The following is a 25556-nucleotide window of genomic DNA, read 5'->3' as shown; positions in this document are numbered from 1 at the left end:
GGTTCCCCCAGGTGGGGCTGGCACTGCCCGGGGGGGCCGGGCACCCCCCAGACTCCCCCCAGGTGGGGCCGGCACCCCCTGCACACCCGGAGTCCCGGGGGGGCTGGCCGGACGCGCCCCCCACACTCACCGGGCTCTCGGGGGGGGGATGAGCGGGAGCCGGCCGCGTACACGGAGCACGTGGGGGCCCGGCCGAGCCTGATGTCACAATCGGGGCGCAGCTGGCGCGGGGCGGGGAGGCTGCTGCCGCTGGGCGGTGTCCCTGGGCCCGCTCAGCGCCACGTGGGTCCGGGCCCTGGGGCCCAAGGCGTGACAGGCAGCCCCTGGGGGTAGAGTCCAGCCTCGGGTCTCCCTCCATGGGTCGTGGGTGCTGCTTCCTGGAGGCTGGGGGGCGATCCCAACCCCTGGAGCTCTGGCCCTCCCACAGGGATGGGGGAAAGGTGTGAGGGTGCGGGGGGCGGGGTAGGGTGATCAGACAGGAAGTGTGAAAAATTGGGACGGGATAGGGGGTAACAGGAGCCTATATAATAAAAAAAACCAAATATCAAGACTGTCCCTATAAAATCGGGACATCTGGTCACTCTAGCCCGGGGAGGCTGGATGCCAGCTGTTGGGTGCTGCCCCTATAGGCTAGGGGAGATAGGATGGAAGGAGATCCCAGCCCTTGAGTGCTGCTCTGGATTCCCCTGTAGGCAGGGGCTAGTGCCAGCCCCTGCAGCATGTGTGTGGGGGGATCACTCTGGGGGACCTCCTGTGTGGTTCTACCAACCGCAACCCTCTGGCTCTAGGGCCCAGGTGGGGCTGGCAGCAGGAGCTGGAAGGGGTCGAATTCTGGAGCTTCCCGGCCTGAGAAGAAACAGCGCTGGGAGCGAAGCTGTCTCCCGCTGCCTCTTCCTCGCTTTCCAGGCAGGATGGGCACCTCTCCCCTTTGTCCTCACTGCTACTCAGAGCATGTCGGGCTGGCAAGGCTAGCCCTGGGAGCCGGGCTGCTTACAGAGCCAGCTGGTGCTAGAGGGGATTATCTTGCAGTAGTATAGATGCTAGGACACACAGCTAAGCAGTTCAGCTTGTCTTCACTAGAGGGCAGGCTGCCCCCAGCCAGCTCTTCTGGCTGCCCCTTAGGAAAGCAAATTCAAAGCCCTTGAATCCTGTGCTGAAATAAAGAGGCAGACGGCTGCGAATCCAACACACAACCGAGGGATTTATTGTGCAGATAGAGGCTCTTTTGTTGTTCTTGTTTTCCCCCCTTGAACAGCATTTCTCTACACCAAGCTCTGGAAACACTACAAATGTTCACGAAACAAGACTGGGACACGTCCCTGTGGGTTGGCTGGGTCTGACTCTCCCCCTCCCTCTGTTGCATTCACCGGCAGGTCAGGGCTGGCTGGTGGGAGATGTACACGGAGAGATACCTGAGCAGTACATCTGGGGGCGGGGTAGTGCACTATACAGCGAACAAGCAGGGCGTGGGGCATCACGGAAAAAAGCAGCTCCCCTTAGCCAGCCACTCGGGCTCTTGACCCTGCAGTGGGCCCAAGCACAGCACACACAATCGGAGAGGGGGGCATATTACAGTTAGCTGGGGCCTGTCCCCCCCTCTCCGTCACCATTAACCCTTCCGGCTCCACCAGGGGAGCTCCCTGGTCTTGCTCTGCTCAGTTCCGATGCACGTGATCTTGGTTTCCCATTGCCTCCCTTGCGTGGCAGCGGGCTGAGTGGGACCTCTGCTCCCCTGTTTTAGCCCACACCTGGGGGAGATGCCTTTGCTGCTCAGGAGAGAGCTATGTAATGCCCTCCGCCATCCAGCCTGCCCCTGCTCGGTAGGTGGGCTCAGGAGTTTCTTTCCTGCTAAGTCCTGGGGCATTTGAGCCCCAGCTTGCTGGGGGGTAGGCCTTGTCCAGACCCTGGCTGGAGCTGGGGATGCTCTCTAAGCTTGGGGTCATTTTGTGGTTTGGGATGCATTAGCTCCCCCTATGGCTAACCAACCCTTTAGGCTCCTAATGAGAGGCAAAGCTGTGCTAAGGAACAGGCCCGCACCGCAGTCTGTTAACCTGCAAGGGAGGAAGGCTGCAGCCTTCTCCCCACTAGCATGACTCAGGAATGGGACTGGGCTGAAGGAGGAAACCACGGTCCAGCTAAGGAGCAGAGCCAGGTGGGCTGGTCTCGCTAGTGCCTGAAGTCAAACCCAAAGCGTGGCATGCAGGGATGAGAGTTTGTGGCTTGGGGGAAGCCCCAGCTCCTGCAATCTCCCCTGATCGCCAGCGGGAGACAGCCCTGTGTGTTAATGGGGGATGTCACAGAGCAGCTTTGACTGGTACCGGAGGAGTGGGAGGTGGCAGCTGGCTAGGCCCCCATCCCTATATCTCCTCTCTCCCCAAGGACAGTTGCTTCTTCTCTGGGAGCAAGCTGTCCCCCCATCCCTCCCGAGTGTTTCCTTACACACACACACACACCCTTCGCACACTGGGGTGAAAGGAAGATGCAAGTGCTATCTGTGTCTCCGCCCAGGGGACCACTCCCTGGAGATCATGCAGTGAGCAGTGCTGGCGCCAGCTCAGCAAGGGGTCTCCCTTCACAGCTAACCCCTAGTCTTTGCTGAGCAGGATTAGCCAATGCCCAAGGAGCTCTAGGCCTCAGCACACTGACTAGTTTCAAGGGCTGCTGCCTCAGTTTCTTAGTTCAGGATTAATTAAAAACAAACAACAATCAACTGCCATCCTCTGATCTTACGGTGAGGGCTTAAGCCCAGCAGAGCATGGATGAGTGATGGGCAAGTGTTCTTATGCAGGGCTGCAGCTGCACCTCTGTCCTAAAACCTTCCGCACCCCTTGCTATTTCAGTGCTGTGGCCCCCGCTGTCTATCCCTGCACCCCCAACTTGAGACATTCATCACCCCTTGCTGTCTCTATATTTGAGTGTCCCTATTGCTCACACCCCCAAGATGGATCTGTTTCAATGCTGGCCCTTTCCTGTGCAGGCGAAGCAGTCATACCAATGGTCACGGCTTTGTGCAATACGGAAGTGATGGCTGCTAAGAACAGGCTGAGAGCCCACCAAATTCATCTCACCAGACAGGATTCAAACCCAGCTCCCCAGAGGTGAAAAGCTAGTGTATCGGACTCTGTCCCAAAGCTTCCCATTTGCCTGACTTTGCTTAGGTCGGGCCAAGTCTTTACACTGGGCAAGCCTGTGTTGCTGAGCAAGCATCTGTTCTCCAGGCTCGGGTGGTAGCCAGGACTCACCAGCAGCTCCCCTAACTCTTTGACTGTCTCTCTTTTACTAGAGTCAGGTCTGGGGGCCCTGCTGGCTTTCTCTCCTTGAAAGACAAAAAAATGGGCCAAGACAAGCTGCTTCCTCGAGGCTATAGATCCCCCTGCCACCGGGACAAAGAAACAAAAACAAAACGTGCTATGGAAGAAGCTGCACCATCTAGCAGAGCGCGAGGGAATGCCGCCATGCGTCGGATCCTTTAATACTGCTTAATACACCCACCCCAGCCCCCAGCGTGTTTCGGACGTGTGGTGTGATGTGATGTGTGGCAGCGCAGGCGGGCTCAGCAGATATACACATATATAGAGAGATATACACAGAAAGAGATTTCCTTGGTTTCAAATCGTTCATCGTCTTCTCTTGCAAAGGGCCACGTTTGGGTGGTAGGGTTCGGCTGGGTGGCTCGGTCGCTCCTTCCTTTCACAGGGACACGAAGTCCACAGCTTGCAGAAGTGGCAGGGACAGGAGCAGAAGCAGCACCCAGGAGGTGTTCTGAATCAAGAGGCTGATGCCAGCACATTTCTCCAGCTTGTCTGTCAGGGCAGGGGGAGGGGAAAAGAGAGAAGAGGCAAAAATGAGATCCCTGGGGAAAGAAGAATGATGGGGCGCTGGGAGCCGGCACACCTGGGCTCTCTTTCCGGCTCTGCCACGGACCAGCTGCGTGACCTGGGGCAAGTCACTTCCTCTCCATGTGCCTCTATTTTCCCTCCCACTCTGTGTCTGGTCTAGTGAGACGGTGAGTTTTTTGGGACAAGGGAGCACTTCCCACTCTGTGTCTTCCCCACGCCTTGCACAATGGGGGGCTCTGATCTCGATCGGGGCCTCTAGGTCCTACTGCAATACAAACGATAACGATCGAGTCAGGGCTCCATCCACTCCTGTGTCCTCTCTCTGACAATGGCCAGCACTGGCTGCTTCAAAAGCGGGTGGAAGAAATCCCTAGGGGACAACTTGGCAAGATCCTGCCCATAGGGAAGTACCTTCCTGACCTCAAGCCCTGAGAGGTGGGATGCAAGGTGCTTTGTGGCACTCTGGGGTGGGAAAAGGCCTCTCCCCAGTGGAAAGCCTACAGACACTATATTCCAGATGGACGGCCTTGGAGGCTGGGGTCCCTTCCCTACCGAACAGTCACAGGGTGGGCAGAGGTTGGGTTCTTCCCCTTATGCTACCTTGCTGATGTGTTCTGGGTCCCCAGCAAGGAGAGCGGGCACCCTTCAGTCCTTGGTTTCTGCTGAGCCAGGGTAACAAAGGAGCCAACAGATACCAACTATGATGGGTTCTTTCAGGTGACATTAGCAACTGTCCACTGAGACGCCTCAAACTCAGCCCATGTGTGGGCTGCTGAGCAGCCCGAGACAGTTCCACAGATCTGGGCTAGGTTTAAACAGGCAGCCGCAAAGCACAAAGCTCCGATCTGGACCATTCCCCAGCGCAGGGCTGGCCCTAAGATTTGCAGGGCCCACTGGGAAGCTGGGTGGGTGGATGCCTCTGACAGATGCCTGCAAAAGGCACAGGGCACTGGCGGGTGAGAGGGGTTTGGCTCCAGGCAAGGATGTGGGTGGGAAGAGGGGTGACTCCATTGCTGGCCCTGCCCTGGCTGCAGTAGGTTGGAAAGTATTTTTCTCAGAGGAGCATTGGGCACAGGGCTTAAATGGTCAGAGAGCATCAGGTGGGTCTGTCCCTTGGGCCATCAGTAATAGAGCCCTGGAGGGCAGAGGGGGGCACACAGTGATAGGTCAGCGAGAAGCCCAGGGTGCTAGGGTCCCCTCTCCTGCCCACCTTTGACGACGGTGATGTTCCTTATCTGGTTGCCGGTGTAGTCACCGGTGATCTTCAGCTCGCAGATGTAGACGCCCTCATCCGCAGTGGTGAAGTCGAACAGCTGCAGGCACACCATGTCCTTTGACAGGGTGATGTTGGATCGTCCCTTGAGGCTGTTCTCGGGGACGTTCAGGTTGCTCTGGATCACCCGCCTTCTGTTTTCCTTGAGCATGCTGAAATCGTAGGTCAGGAAGTTGGAGGTCTTGTTTTCATAGCGGCAGTCCACGCGCAGGGTCTGACCCAGCAAACAGGCGCTCAGCTCCTTGATCCTCTGGCAATGGGTAACCTGCAGCACTGGGACAGGTCAACAAGGTCAGGCAAGGAACGGGGGTGGTGAAGGCAGGAGCACCCCTGCCGCTGCCCCTTGCTCCAATGCATGCAGCAGTGAATCCACATGCTATGGAGACACGTCACAGTTCCTGGCCAAACCACACGCGCACAGGGCTAGAGAAGCCAAGACTTCCTGCTTGCAAAACGAGGGCTCAGCCAACTGCGCTAGTAAAGACTCTCTGTTCGCCTGCAGCAGCAGGTTGGCTTTTACCCATTGTGGTCGTGCTGCTAGCGAGTGATCTCTCGCCCCACAAAACCAGTGCATTCCACTGTGGGGTCACTGTGAAGCAGGAGAGGTGATAACATCCCCCCACCCCACAATGTCCCTGGACCCACAGCCTATCCAGTTACATCCTCCCCACACTCCAGCCTGCAAATCGCCTGCCAATCCAGCACAGAGGAAATGAGAACAGGGAGAATTTGTTCATGATACCGGGGGCAGGTCAAGACCAGTGTCTGCTGTGCCCTCATAGAGCCCTTTGTTATGGGGAAGCTGCATTTTAGGTCCCTTACTCCAAAGCACATTCATTCAATGGGGCCCAGCTGCGCTGCGGCAGAAACCCAGCACGGCAGCCCATGTGTTATGAAATCATACTATCCATTGCGTGCACCTTGGCATAGACAACGCCTGCTTGTTGGTCCCTATGTAGCTAGCTGCATCAATCTAGCTCTCCTCCTCCTCCTTTTGTGCCGGCCCGCCCCCGCCCCTGCGGGAGGATGTGAGGGGCCTTGCTTTCTCTGGAGAGAAGCATTTATTTACAGCTTATGCCTGGTCTCTCCAGCCCAGCACCACTTATGGAGCATGGCCACTAGATGGCAGCATAATCACACCACTGGGCCCCTACCTGTCAGGATGACAGCGATGCTGATGGTGGGATTCATCTTTCGGTGCTGGGGCTGTCAGCGGTGGAGAACGGCGAGGGGGGCTTGAGCAGAAGGAGAACATGCTGGTTAGTGACCCGACCAGGATCTGTGCGACCCTACATGCACACCCACAGGCAGGTGCGTGACCACACCCAGGTGTGCCCATAAACACACACACACAGGCATCTGGGCACACGTGAGCACACACAGACAGGTATCTGTGCACATGCACACACAAGGCACGTCAACACGGACACACGCAGCGAGTGGTACTTGGGACTGGAGCTGAAGCCCACTGCAGCGAGTGGAAAGACTCCCGTGGGCTTTGGCTCAGGTCTTCCACGATCACACCCTCACCTGAGCACGGAGATGGGCGCGTGTGCTTGCACACAATGTGCTAGTGAACACACCTGAGCAGAGAGAGGCAGACACACCCCCTCAGTGAGCTGCATGCACAGCTCCTGACGTTTTGTTTACAGGTACTCTCTCACATTCGGATCTCACTTATACTGGGCCCATCACCATGGTATCTGTGCAACCACCAAGGAGAAACATGTGCTGTGATTCTTCAGAAGAGTGGGAGGGGAGTGAGATGCCCAACTCCTATCAAATTTTAGCTCCTAAGTCCCTTAGGCTCCTTGGGAAACATCACCCATAGTGCTCATTACCATGGCATCTGAGCCCCGTGACACGCATTAAAGCAGATCACACACATGCATGTGTCTGCAGATGTGTGTGCGCACCACCACCTCCCCAGCACGCCCAGCTCCAGTGCTCTCATGCCTGGCCCATGGCCCTTGCACTAGCACGCTCTGTTTCGGGGGCACATTTACCACACCTGCGAGTTCCCACATGGTCCCCAGATTAAAAGGGAGGGGGGCTGAGCTGGAGCATCAAGCAGCTCAAGCCTGCTTAGTTCCTCTCTTTGACATGACTCCTCTCCACACCCCCAAGCTCAGGCACACAGCCTGGCCCCTTGCAGCAGGCTGGGTTGGTGGGAGTGAGTGCGGATGACTCATAGCCATGCAGTGTGAGAAAGGGGCCAAGAACACAGCTGAGGAGGGAGATGGGGAGGCAGCCAGACAGGGAGCTTCTATCTGTGGGAATTCCAGTGCTTTTTGGACCTGCTTTGGCTATGTGGGGCCAGGAGCTGGTGGTAGAACACAGGAAGGGAGCAGGGCTGCAGCAACTGGGAATGAAAAATTCCCTGGGTCTGGCAGGCTTTCCCTCTGGCTTCCTCACAGCGTGTGCAATGGGCGGGAGCTGCCGTTTTGGCTTGCACAATCCTCAGAGCCTAAAACTTTGAGAGCAGGTCTGGCGCTTCCACTAGGCGACCCGAGGCGGTCGCCTAGGGCGGCAGGATTTGAGGGGCAGCACTGTAGAGTCTGGGGGCGGAGTTAGAGACATTCTGCGCCTACAGCAGCAGGAGGGTGCTGCTGAGGGGACACTGAGTCTGGACAGGTCTAGATCCCCGTCAGCAGGAGGATACTTTTTTGCAAGAGCAGCAGCAGGGGCATGCACAAGGGGGGAAGGGCAATCAGGAACACCCCCGCCCCCACACACACAAATAACCATAAGGGGCACAGAACTCCTCCCACCCTGGGAGCTCCTTCCACCCTGTGGCTTCAGGGTCAAGAGCAAGCTCCTGCAGAAGCTGGGGAGGGGAAGGGGAGGGAAGGGCTATGTGCCCCCCAAAAGAGATGTTAAATTTCTGTGCATGCCCCTGAGCAGCAGCGAGGCAATACTGGAAGGATTGATTGACCCTGAGTGTGTAACTATATAGTTTTCTTCCACCCAGAGAGAACGGCCCCGTCTGTGCAGCCTTTGCAGAAAAGGGCTGCATGCTAAGTACAGCTTCCAAAGGGCAGGGACCACTTGAGTCTCTTTTGGTCCCCAGGACATTGGTCCTTCTGACACCTTTGACTTTCTGCTGCCCCTACACACACGATTGACCCTGCTTAGAGTCTCCTGACCCATCCTAGGGACCAAATCCCACTCCCTCCCCAAGCGCAAATGAATCCTAGGGGTGGGGGTGGATCAGCCCCTAAAGGGGGGCACAGATTGGCCCTGGATTGCCGCATTTGGGCTCCTTGCAGTCCCTGCTTCTCTCTTAGGCTACTGTCCTCAAAGCAGCGATCTCTCTGCTTAGCCTAGCTCCAGAGAGAGCCGCCACTTTGCTGCACAGAGCAGCCGCGTGAGCAGCTGATGCGTCGGCCAAACTCTAATTAGAAGCAGCATCTCTCTTGCATGGCGACAGGACTCAAGCTGTGGATAACGCTGGCGTCAGCGCTGCAGTGAAGACAAGCCTCTAGCCTCACCCATCTGTTCCAGACTCCTCTGCACAGGGGCGGATTAGGGGTTTGTGGGGCCCTGAGCCAGAGCAAGTGGGGACACCTCCCCACCCCTTCCACCAGCCCTCTGCTTTCCACCGCAGCAGTGTCACAGGAAGAGCTGCAAAGAGACCGAGAGGCTGAGAGGAGGGGGGGAATGTGAAGGGAGCCTGTCTGCGCTGTCGTGGGGGCTGGCAGCCCTAGAAATGTGTGTGTGGCAGAAGTGGGGAGAAGAGGGCTCTTTGCCGGTGGGGGAGGGAGTGACAGAAAAAGGACGGGGGTACAAAGGGTGTGGCTGTGTTTGCTTGCAGAGGGGTGAGGGAGGGGCAGGAATGAAGCAGTCCTGCCCCAGCTACCCAGAGCCTGGAGAATGCCGGCTGCTTTTCCCCGCTTCTCATGTTGGTTTGAGTAAGGCCCAAGCTAAAGATCTGTGCGTGTGTTTGTGTGTGGGGGGGGGTCTATTCACAGATACCCTCCCCCATTCAGGAAACCAGACAACTCTCCCCACTCCTTCTCATTTAGAACAGAAAAAAATTGTTTAAATTAAAAATACTCCTTATCCCTTCCTCCAACAGCCATATCCTGAGCATGTGCAGCAAGGTCCCTCTGCTTCCCCTGAAAACATCCCCCCACTCCAATGATCCCAGCCCCTGGGACTCCATGGCGAAGGGCGTGGTGACCCCAGATGCTTCTACGGCATCTCCATCGGTCATCAGCGGTTCTCAAGGTGTTCTACTGCGGGGCACAGGTATCACCTGCCCCAGTACACAGAAAGGGGATGTAACCACCAAGGTTACATGGCCAGTCAGCAGCCAGGCCAGGAAAACAACCCAGGAGTCCTGGCTCCCAGTGCCCTCCTAACCGCTAGCCATTCCCTCCCAGAGCCGGGAAGAGAACCAGGAGTTCTAGCCAGTACTGCCCCTGCTCTAACCTCAGACACCACCCTGATGGGCATGATAATAGAAACTGCTGACTCCAGCCAGGCCCACACCCACCTGACACATCCTGAGCCCCCATACTCCCCAGGGAGACAGGCTGGGCTGGGTGCTCACAGCCCACGCGGGCTGTAGCGCGGAGCATCAACTTCCAGTGTCAGTGAAATCTCTCCATCGGGACTGGCCTTATTAGGCAACCTCCTGCCTAGCAACTGGCCTCTGCTCACCCAAATATTGCCCCCACATCAACCCCTGGGGCAGCCAGAACTGAACCCCAATGGAGAGAGCCTGCAAACAGGCTGGCCCCAGAGGATCTGCCATGGGGCGGGTATAGGGATGGCCATGGGCTTGGCTGAACAGAACCCCAGAGACCTCGAGGGCAAAAGTGTCTTGCAAGTCGAATGCAATGTGTCCTCCGGTCCCCTCCATGGCTGTCCCACTCCCCGGGGGTTCCAGCCTCCACCCCCGGATGAGTGTGCTGCTGATTTACAGGGCCTGGTTTATTTTAATTTCTGTTCCAGGGTTTTCAGCGCCCCCCGAGGCTGTGTTTCCTGGGATCCAGTCTGCTCTGGTCTCATCATGTGTGGGAGCAGCGATGAGTCACCAGAGGGGAGGAGGTGCAGAGGAAAGAAGGGATGGGGAGGAAAAAGGCAGCAGGGGTGGGCTGAGATGGGCGGGCAGGCATAGGGCAGAGGGGCGAGGAAGGGCTTCCCTGTCTCATCACGACCCCCTCCCAGAATCTGCTCCCAAGCGCGGATCTGCAGCCAGACCATCCACCCTCTCCCGCCCTCGCAGCCCAGTCTCACAGCTGCCCGTTGCCCCCAACCCCACCTCGCTGGGTCACCCTCTTTCTCCCTCATTCTACTGGCGGCTCCCCGCTTCTACCAGCGACCCCGGAGCCACTGCACCATTCCGCAGCGCCCGGGCTGCAGGGCGGCTGGGCTTTGCACTGCAGGAGTGGGGGCTCTGGCAGCATCAGCAGCGTTGCAGAGGCAGGGGGGGTCTCCGCAGCACTGCCTGAGCTCGCCGGGCTGCTGCCGAGCTGTGGCAAACATCGCTGCAATGATTAACCCCTCCCCGAGGCTGCCCCGGCTCCAGTCTCTCTGCTCCCTGCGGCAACTGGGGAAAAAGGCAAAGGAACCCGGTGCTCTGGGCCATACACCCCCAACCTCCATCTCCATCCCCAGCAGGCTGGAGAGAGGATGAGGCGGGGCAGGGCAGGGCAGACAAAAGCTGGAGAGCAGGACAATCAGACGGGCAGGGCTGTGCCTCTGCAGAACATCCAGCCCCGCGTCCCAATGCCCCGGCTCTCCATCACCGCCCCCAGCCGCCTGCACCTCTGGGCTGCTGCACTGTCGCCCTGTCCGGCTCCTCGTTCCCCCAGCTCACACCCCAGGCTGCGTCCCCCGCATCCTCACCTGCCCGGGCGCTGCGCTCCGTCTCCGCCCGCCGGCTGCTGCTGCTGCGTCTCCTCCTGCGCGGCTCTGCTCTGGGGCGCGCTGCGCCTGCAGTTTGGGGAAGGGAGGTGCCGGCGCCTCCGCGAATCAGGAGCGGGGCTGCCAGCCCAGCCCCACCCCCTGCAAGCCCCTGCAGTGGAGACGGCCCTGCCCTCTGCAGTCCGGCTGCTTCCCAAGGCCTGTTGGCAGCGCCTGGCAGGCACACAGCCTGGGCTGGGGACAGATGCAGAGGAAAGAGCCCTTCCCCCAGGGGGCTCTCAGTCTTTGAGCCCATCTGCCCAGTGGCCCTGGCACGACCGAGATGCCAAGAGGGGTGATCTCTGTGTGCTGGGGTGTGTGTTGATGGACATGGCAGCCACGCTGCTGCCCTCCAGGGGGGAGGTCTCGGGCAGGGCCCGCTCTAGCCATTTTGCCGCCTCAAGCACGGTGGCACGCCGTGGGGGGCACTCTGCCGTTCGCCAGTCCTGCAGCTCCGGTGGATCTCCCACAGGTGTGCCTGCGGCTGCTCTACTGGAGCCGTGGGACCAGCGGACCCTCCACAGGGATGCCTGCCGCCCTCCCGGCAACCAGCAGAGTGCCCCCCGCGGCGTGCCACGCCTGGTCTCGGGGCACCCCCTGGCGCTCCCTGCATTCCCTCCCCCTGTGCAACAAGGGCCCCTGCTGCCAGAGTCTCTCTTGTGCGAGCAGCCTGCTCCTGGCATCAGGGGGTGGGAGGTGGGGCACTCAGGCTCAGGGCCCAAGCCCATCCCGGCTGGACGGGTTGAAGACCCTGCGCCCTAGGCCTGGAAGTAGAAGCAAACAGGGCGGGGGAACCAGGGCACAAATCACCTCCTAAGCTGGCCTCACCCTACGGGACACAACTTAGGCCAGCAGCGGCTAACTGCGGAGATGAGGCTGACGGCCTCATGCCCTCTGGCCCAGGCACGTGCTGACGGATAGATGGACTGCTCCATCCTGGCGCCCACACCTGGGCCACGGAAACCCCATGAAAGGGAGGGCAAAGTGACCCTCGTGACTGGAGCACTGCTGCCTTGTGCCTTGAGTTGTCAATTTCTGCTGTGCACAGGGAGCCTCAGACCCTCTGTGCAGGTGAAGGCTGGGGGTAGGGAGGCCGAGGGGCTGGTGTTTGACAGATGGCAATGAGGGGACAAACCCTAAGGCATAGGCCATGCAGCACCCGGCTGCTTTTGCTGCAGACCCAGATCGGGCATGTCAACAGCTAGCACCTCTTGTAATTTTGCCACATCCTCCCCATAATCCCCCCAGACACACACCCACACCCACGACCACACACACAGACTTCTGTGAAGCCCAACCTCCCATTTCAGGTTTGGCCCCATTTTTGCAAATGGTTGGTTCCCTTGGGGTGACGTTTCCCCGGTTTCCATGGGAATGCTGCTCTTCCCTGGCACAAAAATGTCAACAGCATGGGGTGTCATCTCACTTCACTCCCACAGGCAGGCTGCTCTTTTCCCTTGAGAGAGGCCTGTTTTCACTCCCAGACAGCTCTGGGCCCAGACTCCCTGCTGGGCTGTTTGCACAAAGTGCAAAAGCAGCTGCACCCCCTGCGGACCTGGCTAGCTGACACCTCCCTCCTGCATTGAGGAGTGTTTAAGTGACACAGGGCTTCTGTGACATTAGCCAGTAGCGACTGGAATAAAATAGAGTAGCCCTGAGCCTGCTCTACTTGACAGGGGCTGGGTGAGTAGTTGGATGGCCCCAGAGCTGGGGATGCAAGGAGGACGTTAAGGTGAACCTTTGCCTCCGTCACAGCCATCATTGACTCAGCCACGCTTTCAGCAGCACTGGTGCAGCCTCTAGTGCACACAGGCAAGCGGCAGTTTGCACGAATGGAGCATGCTCTAATGTGACGATCCCAACACCTTTGCATTGAGTTCAGCTCTGGCCCAGCCTGGGCTTGAGCAGAAACTAGTGAAATGCTTGAAGTTCTTGGCAAAGCTGAAACGAAGACCAACAAGCTCACAGACCCCAGGAGTTCAGATGCTGCTGGAACTATTGCACCTTAGCCTTATGCCTGGGCCACAACTATATTCTTACATAGCGCAAATGCCTCAAGATCTGCCCTGCCCCCAAAGGGTCCCCTGGACAAGCAGCTGAACAGGTCTATGCTGTGAAAGTTGATACAGAAGTCGCATTCTGCTCTAGCAAAGGCCCGTCCCCTGGTGCCATCCAAGCACTGAGGTTTTGCTAGCTGGCTAGGCAGCAGGATTTTTGCTAGAGCTACAGAATCTTACCCACAGCTGCAATCTCACAAGGCAGCCCGGTGTCCTAAAGGTGGGGCGAGGGCCCGTAAAGCTTGCTGGCAACAGCGCAGCTGTGAAACAGGAAAGGGGACACAAGATGTTGTTGGACACTCTGTCCCTGGAAAGGAGTCTGAAATGCAAACCTCGGAGGAGAACCAGAGCTCTCCCTGCTGGGTGAAGCGGCTGACCCAAGGCTTTGCTGAGGGCCCAGCGCTGTGTGAAAGACACACATCAGAAGGCAAACACAGCACATACCACACAGAGACACGGTGCTGTACAACACCCAGTGACACTTTTCAGGGTTACCCAAGGGGTCTGGGTGAATCAGGAAAACCTGCTCACAGGAAGAGGGGCACTGTCTGTGCCCACCCAGGGAAACCATTGGCGCTGTGCCCTGGGCTCCACCCGCCCCATTCTCTCCCAAGGCAAGCTACCAATTTACACACCACTTCGTTACACTCCAGTGGCCTGACCCTTATCTTCTGGGTGCCCACAGATACAGTGAGCTACCGCCTCCAGGGAAGCAGTGCCCCCCACTTCACTGGTTTCAGTCCAACACGCTCCTCAGCACAAGGCACTCAGACAGGTCTATGGTAAAACCAAACTGAAGTTTATTTCGCAGTGTGTCAGATAAAGATTCAAATGCAAGCAAGTGTAAGGGTTTGGAAATACAAGGTTACAAGTGCAATCTATAGCCTGTATTTATTAGTGAGTTATTTCCCCATCTAATAAGCTATTTTGCACCCAAAGGTCAATCCTTACAGTGTTTGCCCAAGGGCAAGCCACCTTTCATGAGCCACTCCTGCTCCCAGTGTCGCCTCCATAACGAATAACATCCTCTGCCCTTTCTTCTTCCTTTGTACAGTGACAGACCACTGTCTCCCAGCCCAGGGAATCTTCTATTCACTTGGGGGTCTTTTGTCCTTGTAAAGGCTCAAACTTGCACCTGGTCCAGCCACTAAACACAAGACATGGGCTGGCTCGACAGATGTTGATTGTTTGGAACAGAGTGTCCCACTTCACAGAGCTCTGGAACTGGTTCCCCGTACGAGCACTGTCACGGTTATTGGGAGAGCAGCTAGTTCCTAGCTTTCGGCAGAGACCACACCTGACCCCCGCTGGTGAATACTGAGAAGATGGTTGGGCACAGGGAACACACCTGCCTGGGCGTGTCTGTGTCACACAAATCCAGAATCGATTTCATGCACAGCAACATGCAGAGAGAAAAACAACACTGTGTAAACACACATCAGTACAATAGACAAACACTACATGCACATTATTGTAAGCCACCAACGGAAAAAAACACAGTTCCACACACAAACAGCAGCATATAACAAACAATTTAACACACCGAGCAGCACAACACACAGCAACTCTAATACACGCATGCTATGGCAATGAGAGATGAAAAGCACTCAGTGACTTATAGCCAGGAGTGAGTGTGCAGTTTCCGGGCAGCGTTGTCTGTTTTTTATCAGTGCCGTTCCTTGCTCTGTGTTTTGCAGCCATTTGGACATTAAGCTTTTGCAGAAGTTTATAGGCTGGCGTCTTTACTGCAGATCAGAAGCTGGCTCCCTTCCATACATCAGAGAGCAGCAGCCATTTTAGCCCTCCTGGACACATTTGATGAAGAGGGTAGGACTGCTTGTTAGAGTGAGCAGACACATTGCAATCACCAGCCTCCCAAGCTGCTCTGTGCAGGCGGCACATCTCCTGGGAGGAGAGAGGGCAGAAGGCGCACTCAGCAGTTGTCCCTTTTCCCAAGCCAGCAAAGGAATCTCATGGTCCAGGCTAGCCCAAGACAGCTGGGCAGATGTGAAGCCTTAGAGGTGAGGATAGAATGGGGGGAGAGCACGTCTCCATGAAGGGGCTGGCAATGGAGGAATATCCCCCAAACACCAGGCAAAAAAGAATGACACAAAGGAAAAGCAGAGAGCTGGTGCAGCCTTCCCCCTCCAGAAGTCTCCTGAAGTGATACCTAAGGCGAGATTGCACTCAGAATGTGACAGACCTACAGACAGAGGGGTAGGCAGGGTGGCACAGACAGACCTACAGACAGGGGGTAGGAATGGTGGCAGACAGACAGACATTCCAGGAGACCAGATCAGCTCGAATGCCCCAAAGCCCTTGCCCACTATCACATCTCCATCCTGCTCAGAGGAAAAGACCCCTCCCTTGCTGTCTGCTTGAATTCACCTGTCAGGGTGAAAGCCGTCCCAGTGTGGCTTGGCCATCCTAGTAACACAGAGGTGCTATGGTTGCCACAGAGATAGGTCAAGATGCCTTGGGGTCTTTGCCCCATGGGGCCATTGGGTCTCAATCCAGAGAGGCCCCCACTGTTCCCTCTCCCCTGGTGGGGAGCATCTGGGTGGAAGGTCAGACTGCTCAGTACAAGGCTGCTGCGAGAAGGACTGGCTATCCCAGGAGCTCCAAGTGAAAAAGAAGGAGCCAGGTGCTGTCCCCACTCCTGACAGTGAATCCTGGGCACACTGTGGCTGTACTGCAGCATGTGTTACATCTGTCTGTGATAGGGAGTCATCCTGCTGCAGTTTAATGACCCTCTGCATCTCAGAGGGATGTAGCTGCCTCAGTGATCTCCATGCCCCGCTCTGCACTCAGGGTGCCCCAGCAGCAAGCCTGTGACTACATATCCTTCCAGCCCCCATGGCCAGGAGAGGGACAGAAAAGAAAGGGAGAAAATGCACTGGGAGAGCCCCTTCTTGTGAGGCAGGCAGGTGGGGAGGGGCCCTATGGAGCCTTGCTGAGAATCCACCACCCCATGTACCTGCTATGATGGATAGGAAAGGGTCCAGCCCAACCCCATGAATCACAACGCACAGGTGCATTGTGGGGCTCGCTCACAAACACAGCAGCCGAGTGCCAAGCCGCTCCCACAATCAGACAGAACCTCTGAGAGACGGCCAGGCATGGGCTGGGAACATTCCAGCAGGATGCAGCCCAGCCCAGCGGTTCTGCACCCGCCAGCCCTGGGAGGGAGACTGGCCACAGCAGCCAGTTCCAGGTGTGGGGTGACATTCTCAGCCGGTGAGCTCCTGGCTGACGGGTTGAACCCAGGCCAGGGCTGGTGCTGGCTGCTCCGTGGCAGATGCATCCTAGCCCAGGGACAGAAAAGAAGCAATTTGCACCTCCCCTGGTCAGTGGCTCCGGGGGTTGATGCAACCCCCGGAGTGGCCCAGGGCAGCTCAAGCTGTGGCTCTAAGTCAGTGCCCGCCCCCAGGCATTCACAAGGATGCACAATCTTGGGGCTCAAGAATGTCCTGGCCAGTTGTCAGGGCCAGTGCAACCATTTAGGCGGACTAGGTGGTTGCCTAGGGCGCCTAGATTTGAGGGCACCAAAAAGCGCCCCCCAATTTTTTTAAATGGTTGAGCAGCCACTGCTGCTGGGACAGAGAGGGAGTCTGAGCTGCCTGCGGCAGCCGGCAACCCAGGGTGTCCGGAGGGGGTGGCAGGCAGCTCTCGTGGAGCTGCCGCAGTAGTGCCTGCGGGCGGACGGTTGGCTGCTCGCGCGGCTCCGGTGGACCTCCCGCAGACACCACTGCGGCAGCTCCACCGGAGCCACGGGACCAGCCCGCGGGGCGGCGAAATTGCCGTCCGCCTAGGGCGCAAGAAACCCTAGCGCCGGTCCTGCCAGTTGTCCCCTCCCACTTTGGGCCCAACCTTGCTCTGCATTGAAGGCTGCTGATCCTTCTCTATACCCGGGCGTAGGTGGGGTTCCCTGTGCCAGGGAAATGCCCCTGGGAGGTCTGTATGCCAGGCAACAGAGACCCTACCAGACAGATGCCCCCATCACAACACCTCCTCCCATGCCCCCATGCTGGCAGGTTCAGCAGAGAGACAGGTGAACAAGCAGGCTGTGGACTCAGACCCCCCCATCTCAGCCCTTCCGTGTCCCAGTGGAGGTACGTAGTGGGTGGGGTGGAGAGCTCGCTCTGCCCACAGAAGACCTGCTCTGTGGACAGAAGAATTCGTGTGCTGGGACTCCCTGTTGGGCTCCTTTCCCACAGTCGATTCCCTGGAGATAAACTCAAAGCACGAGCATGAAGCAGCCCTGAGCCCCCGGGCCCTAGCCCCCAGGGAGCCTCCCTCCCAGCACAGCTGCCATGATGGCCAGGAGAAGAGCAGTGTGGTGCATTGCAGTGCTGTGGGAAACGGAGGGTTCAGGCATTGCCCCGTGAGCTGGGGCTTTGGAGCAAGGAGCCAGGCCTGCCCAAGCCATGGCATCCGCCTCTGCGTCTTACCTAAGCCAGCTGCCCTCTTTGCTCCCAGCACTGCTCCCTCCTCCTGCTGCACCCTGTGCCCGCCCTGAGCTGCTGCACTCAGCCAGCCCACTTACTGGGCACTTTAACGAAGCTCAAGCTAATGGAAACCCTTGACATCCTCTGCTCAGCGTGTAAGCCATTACCCACCACAGCCTTCCCATCACAGGCAGCCAAGTAGTTACCGGACCAAGGTGCCGAATTCTGCAGGGACAGAGCAAAGAGGCCGGTGTGAGCAGGAGGCAATGGAGCCAGAGATTGCGGCTCATACCCTGGCTGATTAAAATCCCCATCCCCCTCTCAGCACTGTAGCCTCCTCCTCCAGTTCCTGGGCTCTTCGTTGGAGTCTCCCTTGGCCCCCAGAGCAGCGACGGATGGGATTCGGATGTGCTGGGTTTCTGTATTCCGTGTGCAGGGCTAGGCTGCATGTAGGAGCCATCCTGCCCCTCGAAAAGAAAGCTGCCTAGCTGTGGGGAAGCCTTGCCCTCAGCGGGGAATACACAAACCAGCCAGGAGAACGGCTGGGCCCTACAGACACTGTACCGATCTTGGCCCACATTGAAATGCAATCCCTTAGCATTGCAGCACCCTTCCTCCGGCTCTCGCTCCAATTCTTCCATATTTTCAGCATGCTTCTTGCCGGACACATCAAATTAAAAACCAGTGAAAGGTGCCAGCGGTGGGGGCCGCACCGTGCATTCCCAGCTTCTCCTCAAGTCAACATGCCACCACCCTACTATGGAGGGACCAGTGCTCAGCCTGAACTCCCTTCTTCATCTCCCAGGCCCACTCAGTCCTTGGCCTTTCTACTCACGCTGCCAGTGAGCGGAGCCCCCGGTTGTGCCCCCTGCAAGGTAGGAGCCTAAGGCCAGATTTGCCGGTAATCACCACTGAAGCCAATGGGACAGATGCATGGCTGGTGTAAGTGGGCACAGCCATGTTGATTTTTACCAGCCCAATGGAGTGAGCAGAGTCAGAATTGAGCTTCTGCTGCCTTTGAGGGGGCTCTAAGTGGGGGTGTCTGGCAGAGGTGCCCAGCACAGCTTGTATCCTTCTGTTCCCAGCGCATGCCAGCCTGGCTCTCATGCCTCTTGATTGGAGCCGTGAATAATGCAGGCGACGTGAAATGGAAATGGCCTGGCTCGATTCCTTCACATCCAGCCCGACAGGCCTCCAGGAAAGAAGACGGTTGATGAGCATCGTTTATTTACGAAGAACCCAGCAACACCCATCCTCTTTAACATGTGCAGTTCTGGTTCCTGCAGCCATTTGGGCTGGGCTGGAAAGACAGGGGGAACCTGGGAGATGCTCGCCTGACCTCTGGGAATGTGGGGTGGGGGGGTTTGGGGCATGCACTGCTGTTGACTAGGACACGGCAACTGAACAGGTTTTGTTGCCCTGTGGTCGTGCTGGCCTGTAACCATCTCGCTTCAAAGGAAACAGAGCTAGGAAGACTGTTGGGTCTCTCACCTGCATGAAGACTATCAGTTCCCACTGGGACTCTTTCTTGCTTTGTGCTGTGCTATGCTGCCATGTTCCACCCCAGAGCTGGCTGCATCATGATGCTGGGGAGAGAGCCACAGAAACCAAAGATTATAAACATTTGCCGAGTAACTCTCCCAGCACAAGGGCAGGAGGAGCTAGGTAGGTTGGGGATAATGCAGAGGGAGTGGACAAGGGAGGGTAGAGGACCAGGAACAGACAGACAGGAGGAAAGAGAGGAATGGCAGGGGATGAAGAGTTCATGGTGTACTCTCACTGGAGCAGCCCCATGCTGAGCTGCAGTCATTGGCGCACACACACTGATTCCCTTTAGAAGCCAGACAGCTGCTCCTCACGTTTCAGTTTGCATCATCACCAGCTCCCGGGTTTGTTCATCTCCTCGACTGCGAGCTGGGACAATGGCGGCATTTAACTGGGGAGAGTGATTCCCCCTGTTCCATGCCTTCCTCTTGGCCAGTCCCCCACCCATGCCTTGGCTCAGTCCCCTGATGCCTGCCTCATGACAGGCAGCCTGGGCCTCCCCTCCCAAGCCCCCTGCTCTGCCCCACAGATGTCCCCTCCTCACAAGGGCACATTGGGCTGTGCTGGGAGGGACAGGGATTTCCTTCCTGCCCTATGCAACAACCGGCATGTCCTGAAGCATGAGCTCTGATTACCTGGATAGCCTGGAGCACCGCAGAGGTTAGTGAACATAATTACTTGTAGCCCAAACAATTATTATCCTTAAATGATTCTGTATTCAGATGCAACATGCATTTGTCACAGCTAAAAGGTTCTTTTTTTAGGCCGTTACTTCAAGCTAACTGAGAAGATGAAATGGGACAAAACACATCTTGAAACTGTATTTAATACAGACAACTACAACTGAAATCATAGACAAGGATCGAGAGCCAGGCCAATTAGAATAGCATAAGCAGAGTGTAGTGGTTTCCTGACTTGTTCATACTTACCATCTTGCGCTGTGCATCCTTACGGCTTATGGAGACTGTTGGAAAGAGATGGAAGGGAAAGTCAGTGCAGCCCATCAGAAAGGAGGTCCTGGTTCAGTTTAAACCATCTGGGAGACCAGACAAACACAAAGAAATGGGAACCATATTTGATTCTTTATCCTGATTATAGTTGTTGGGATTCCCCCTTTCCACTCGACTTCCCAAGAACTCAGCTTGACTCCAGACGCTCACTCAGGGTATCTTTATTGGACATCCAGCAATGCTGTGATGAGTTGATCAGACTCAAATGCAGCGGGGTGGATGCAAGGTACATCACAGCTCCAAAGAAACCCAGAAACCCTCTTCCTTTATGTACCTTTACACGCCTCATTGCATTACTAGCCATCGCATCAGACCTTTTAGCATGGGTGGCCAACCTGTGGCTCCGGAGCCACATGTGGCTCTTCAGAAGTTAATACATGGCTCCTTGTATAGGCACCAACTCTGGGGCTGGAGCTACAGGTGCCAACTTTCCAGTGTGCCGAGGGGGTGTTCATTGCTCAACCCCTCCTCTCAGGGCCGGCGCTTCCATTTAGGCTACCTAGGCGGTCGCCTAGGGCGCCAGGATTTGGGAAGGCAGCAGACTGCTCCAGTGGACCCCCTGCAGGTGTGCCTGCGGACGGTCCGCTGGTCCCGCAGCTCTGATGGAGCATCCACAGGAATGCCTGCGGCAGGTCCACCGGAGCCGCGGGACCAGCGGACCGTCTGCAGGAACGCCTGCAGGAGGTCCACCGGAGTGGTGGGACCGGGGAGCCGGCCCTAGGCCTAGGGCGCCAAAAACCCTCGCGCTGCTCCTGCCTTCTCTCTATTTTCCTAACTGATCGTCTCCCTTGTTATCTAGATCTTACCCTCTGTTATCTAATTCCAACCATTCCCTGGGTGGTTTCCACTTAGAACTGCCTCAGATATTGCCTTTCGAGTCTACTGACCTATTTACGTGTTTTGTTTAGCACAAAAGTCCAGTTTCCAACCTGCTGATTCATTGGCCTCCCTAATCCTATCATGAGGCCTCCCCCACATATGTTAATAGCTCACATTAGGCCAGGCCTCAGCTACAAAAAGGCCAATAGCTGCCCTGATCCATGTATGGCCTTCCCGGGTTCCATGACTAAGCATCCAACGCTGATATTCATGATTTACATCACTTCTTTCTTAACCATTCCTATACTGTACGTAAACAGAGCCTAACTTCACAGATATGGCATAGCAACCTCGTTCCAAAAGCTCCCCCCGAACTCCTGCTTTGCAGAATCCTGCAGTGTACTATCCCTGTCGGTCTCTCAAATGAAAGCGCAAAATAGCCGACCCGTGGTTATCGCCTTAGCTAAATCCCAGCCTTTAGCCTAACTACGTCCACCGAATAGAACAGGCCCTTAACCACAGCAAGCTGAATAACCCTTTGACTTGTGTTCGCCTGTATGCCCCCCATGCATGTTCCAAGCTCATAAGCAACACACCTGTCAGTCTTATGCTCTGATAATGGCATCTGACCTCTAGCAAGCATACAATTACCCACAAGACAGGGTCATAAAATCAGGTGGGGAAGGGGAAGTCAACATACTCATCTAGCTGCCCCTGCTGTGCGGTTCTGAATCCCACCAGCCCGCCACACACATCATCACCTCCCTCACCACTTTGCCATACACCCCCTTTGCTACAGTGGGACTTAGAAGCTACTTATTCCCCTGGTGATTCCTCCCACTAAATAACGACCAGCGTCTAGGTGAGGGATTGACAACCTTTCAGAAGTGCTGTGCCAAGTCTTCATTTATTCACTCTAATTTAAGATTTTACGTGCCAGTAACACATTTTAACATTTTTAGAAGATCTCTTTCTATAGGTCTATAATATATAACTAAACTATTGTTGTATGTAAAGTAAATAAGAGTTTTAAAATGTTTAAGAAGCTTCACTGAGAATTAAAATGCAGAGCCGCCCAGACCGGTGGCCAGGACCTGGGCAGTGTGAGTGCCACTGAAAATCAGCTCGCGTGCCACCTTCGACACACGTGCCATAGGTTGCCTATCCCTGGCCTAAGCCCTAAGGGAGTCTTTCAAAGTGATTCCCGGTCAGGTTTTCCCACCCACTTTGGTTTGCTCCTATAGGAAGAAGCTCTACTTGTTAGACAGGACAGCTGGCCTTGTGGCTAAGGACTAGGACTCCAGAAACCTGGCTTCAACCCCTAGCTCTGCCACAGATCCTCTCTGTGACCTTTTCCAGTCACATAATCCATCTGGCATCAGTTTTCCCACTTGTAAAATGGAGACAATCCTTCCCTACCTGCACCTCTTCTTGTCTATTTGGAATATATGCGTCCCAGGGCAGGGACTGTCTTTTACCATGTGTTTGTATAGCACCTGGTGCAGTTAGGCCCTGATTGTGGATTGGTATTTCTAAATCACCATAATATAGACAATCAAAGTTTCTTCATAGACACTTTGTCCAATCCGCTCTTGCCATGAGCCGCCAGACTGCCATAGCTTTAACAAATAAACACAGGATTTTAACTGTTGGAAGTTACTTGCATGGGTCCATTTTCTGCTCTTACTCCAGCACAAATCTGGAGTAACTGCACTGCAGATGCTGGGCCAGAGTCCTCAGCTGGTGGCGGTATGCTGATGTGCAGCTGCTGAGGATCTAGCCCAGGGGAGCAACTCTGTGTTTCCACTGGGTAACGGAGAGCAGACTCTGGCACTTGACTCCAGTCCCTTGCTAAGAAGCCCAATCCCCGTGGTCACTAGCCTCTCCTTAAAATCCTTCTAAGGCAGCTTCCCCTTGCATTTTAAACCTAGGCACCTGAGTTCTGTCCAGCAACTGTCTCATTGGCCTATAGGCTGGCCCCAGCCGAGCTTGCGCGAGCAGATGCACACACACGCACACACGCAGAGTCCCTGCCTGAAGGACTTTACAATCTGCACAAGACAGCTAATGGGGAGAGGAAAGAGAGGGAAGTGACATGCCCATGGCCACAAACCAAACCAGTGGAGAGCTGGGAATGACTGACTCCCACCCCAATGTATATCCAATAGGCCACACTGCCTCTCTGCAAACAGCTCAGCATGTGCATTTGCTAGCACAGCTACTTCAAACAGACTGCTGTTGGGGAACGTTAAGAGCAGTCACAGCACGTAACCGGCCCATAGCATCAGACCACATCCTGTGCTGGTGTAAATTACATCAGCAGGGTCATGCCAATTTATACCAGCTGAAGATCCACATGTGGCTCCTGATTCTACTCATGCCAGCCTTACCTGGGGGTAACTCCAGGAGCCTGAACAGAACTATTCCTTATTTACATCAGTCCAGCCGAGAGTGTGTTTACACTGGGGCTGGGGTGTCATTTCCAGCTCAAGGAGATGTACTTGCACCGCACTAGCTCTGGCTGAATTAGGGCTTAGCTACACTCGAAACTTGCAGCGCTTTGAAGTGTGAGTGTGGTCGCAGCGCCAGCGCTGGGAGAGAGCTCTCCCAGCACTGCACATACCCCACCTTCTCATGGGGTTTAGCTTGCAGTGTTGGGAGCCGCGCTCCCAGCGCTGGGGCACTGTTTACACTGGCGCTTTGCAGCGCTGTAACTTGCTGCGCTCAGGGGGGTGTTTTTTTCACACCCCTGAGCGAGAAAGTTGCAGCTCTGTAAAGCACCAGTGTAGCCAAGGCCTTAGTGCATCAAAAAGAGAAGTGTAGACACAGCGGCACGAGCGGTGGCCGCCTCGAACGGGGGCCTGGGGTCTAGGCTGGGTCTGTGATCGGGATAGCTAGCCCCTCCAGCCACTGGGGCTACACTTCTATTTTCAGCCTGCTAGCTTGATCACTGCTAGCCTAGGTATGTCTCCTCCAGCTGGAATGGCACCCCAGCCGTCGGGTAGGGCCTTAGATCAGGGCCTGGCCCTCTGCGCGGGAAGATCCTGCTGCCCCGCGTCCTTGCTGACACTGCAGTCCTGCTGCAGCCCATGAACGTGGCTGTTCTGCAGAGTGCTCTAATGAACAAGCCCGCTCGGCCCGTGTCTCATTCACACCATCATTAACAGGCAGTTAATAAAATTTGCTGCGTGGCACCACAATGAAAGCTAATTGCCAGGCAGATTCCGCTCAGGCAGGCAGTAACCACGGAGTCATTATTTTAATGTATTCTTTTGCAGCACTCAGACAGATAAATACCTGGCTAGGTCTTGAGGGGAGCCTCTGGCCGATGCCTCACACCTTGGGGAGTTCTTCCCACCAGTTCCGGGCTCACTGCAGGAATTGCTGGGTCAAATTCTCCAGCGTGTGTTATGCAGGCCAGACTAGCTGACCCTGGTGGTCCCTTCAGGCCTTAAAAATCTAGGAAGCATTTCCATCTCTGCAAAGCGAGTAGCGAACAGAGTTCTGTCCCTGCACAGCTCCCTTCAATCTTCCCCTGGGTATCCCATGCACCCTGCAGCAGCTCAGCATGTGGTTAAATAGCCTCTTGCTCCTGTGAATAGTTTTAAGCCAGGTCAAGCAGGGCCACGCCCAGTAACTGTGAGGGCATTCACTCCATTACAGATACGGGAGCTGTTGCTGGGCTTGGGCAGGGTCTCAGCCTGCCTGGCTGGTATCTGCACAGTACACGCCGACTCTATGCAAAGTGTTCTGCGACATAACAGCGCCGGCCAGCTAAGGAGGGTAAGGCTGCTAAGTGCTAACGCGGCGTCTCCCCCTGTTAGGAGATGCTCTCCGGACTCACTAGCGCTGGGAGCTGTCGATCCACATTCACAAGACACTCCATTTGCACCAAGGGGCTGAGAATTCCCTCAGCAGAAGGGGTTGGCCTGCGGATGCGTCTGCACTGCTGCCAGCCCCTGTGCCAGCCCCTCTGCCTCCTGTGCCTCTCTCCTGGCCAAGCAGGCATGACAAGAGAGGGAGGGGACATGATGAGGTGGGCAGTGAGAGGAGATGGGGTTGCAGAACTATACCAATCCTCCCCTGGTGGATTTAATGACCTGATGCCAGTTGTGCAACTTAGAGCAGCCTCTCAGCTGCTCTGGGCTGGGGCCAGCTGTGAGAACGAACATTAATACATCAAGAGACAGAGAACACTGGTCACTACTCTCCAACTATTTAAAGAGATACTACCCATTTCCTGTACACTACAGCGTGCCTGGGGCTTGCTTCTGAGTATCAGCTGGGGAAAGCACTTCTGAACAAAGCAGACTTTGCCAGTACTGGATCAACAGCCTGCATTTCTGCAGTCTAATTCGAGAGATGCATTTGGATGGATGGCAAGAGGCTGCTCTCGACCTGAACTGGCACATAAGCTGGATTTGGAACATTGACAAGGACGGTATTGAAGGAGCACGGCAGTGTGTTCTCAGAATAGTCTAGAGTTAGGATAAACGAAGCTGCATAAGACAACTTGGACCGAGGAAGCTGAATTATTACCTCTCAACAGGCTGTTAAAACCTATCATTTTACGCTGGGTAACTATCCTGTCGCTGGTGTGATTTTCCGTAATCTCTTATTTGGTCTTTAGGTTGGCTACTGAGCCTTCTAGA

The 25556-nt window shown here is 56.0% G+C and overlaps 1 protein-coding gene across 1 annotated transcript; it reads right to left on the bottom strand.

Moving 5' to 3' along the window:
- Nucleotides 1-1181: 1181 nt before the first annotated feature.
- THY1 (Thy-1 cell surface antigen) lies at nucleotides 1182-24719 on the bottom strand. Its single transcript, XM_030538467.1, has 5 exons — nucleotides 24709-24719; nucleotides 10969-11018; nucleotides 6267-6347; nucleotides 5050-5385; nucleotides 1182-3803 (listed from the first exon to the last, which is right to left on the bottom strand). The coding sequence occupies exons 3-5, from the start codon at nucleotides 6301-6303 to the stop codon at nucleotides 3691-3693; spliced, it is 486 nt and encodes a 161-aa protein (XP_030394327.1). The 5' UTR covers nucleotides 6304-6347; nucleotides 10969-11018; nucleotides 24709-24719; the 3' UTR covers nucleotides 1182-3690.
- Nucleotides 24720-25556: the final 837 nt, after the last annotated feature.

Source organism: Gopherus evgoodei, chromosome 19, assembly GCF_007399415.2.
Source record: "Gopherus evgoodei ecotype Sinaloan lineage chromosome 19, rGopEvg1_v1.p, whole genome shotgun sequence".
NCBI lineage: Eukaryota > Metazoa > Chordata > Testudines > Testudinidae > Gopherus > Gopherus evgoodei.
The sequence above is the reverse complement of the archived record's forward strand: the minus strand, read 5'-3'. Positions and strand labels throughout refer to the sequence as shown.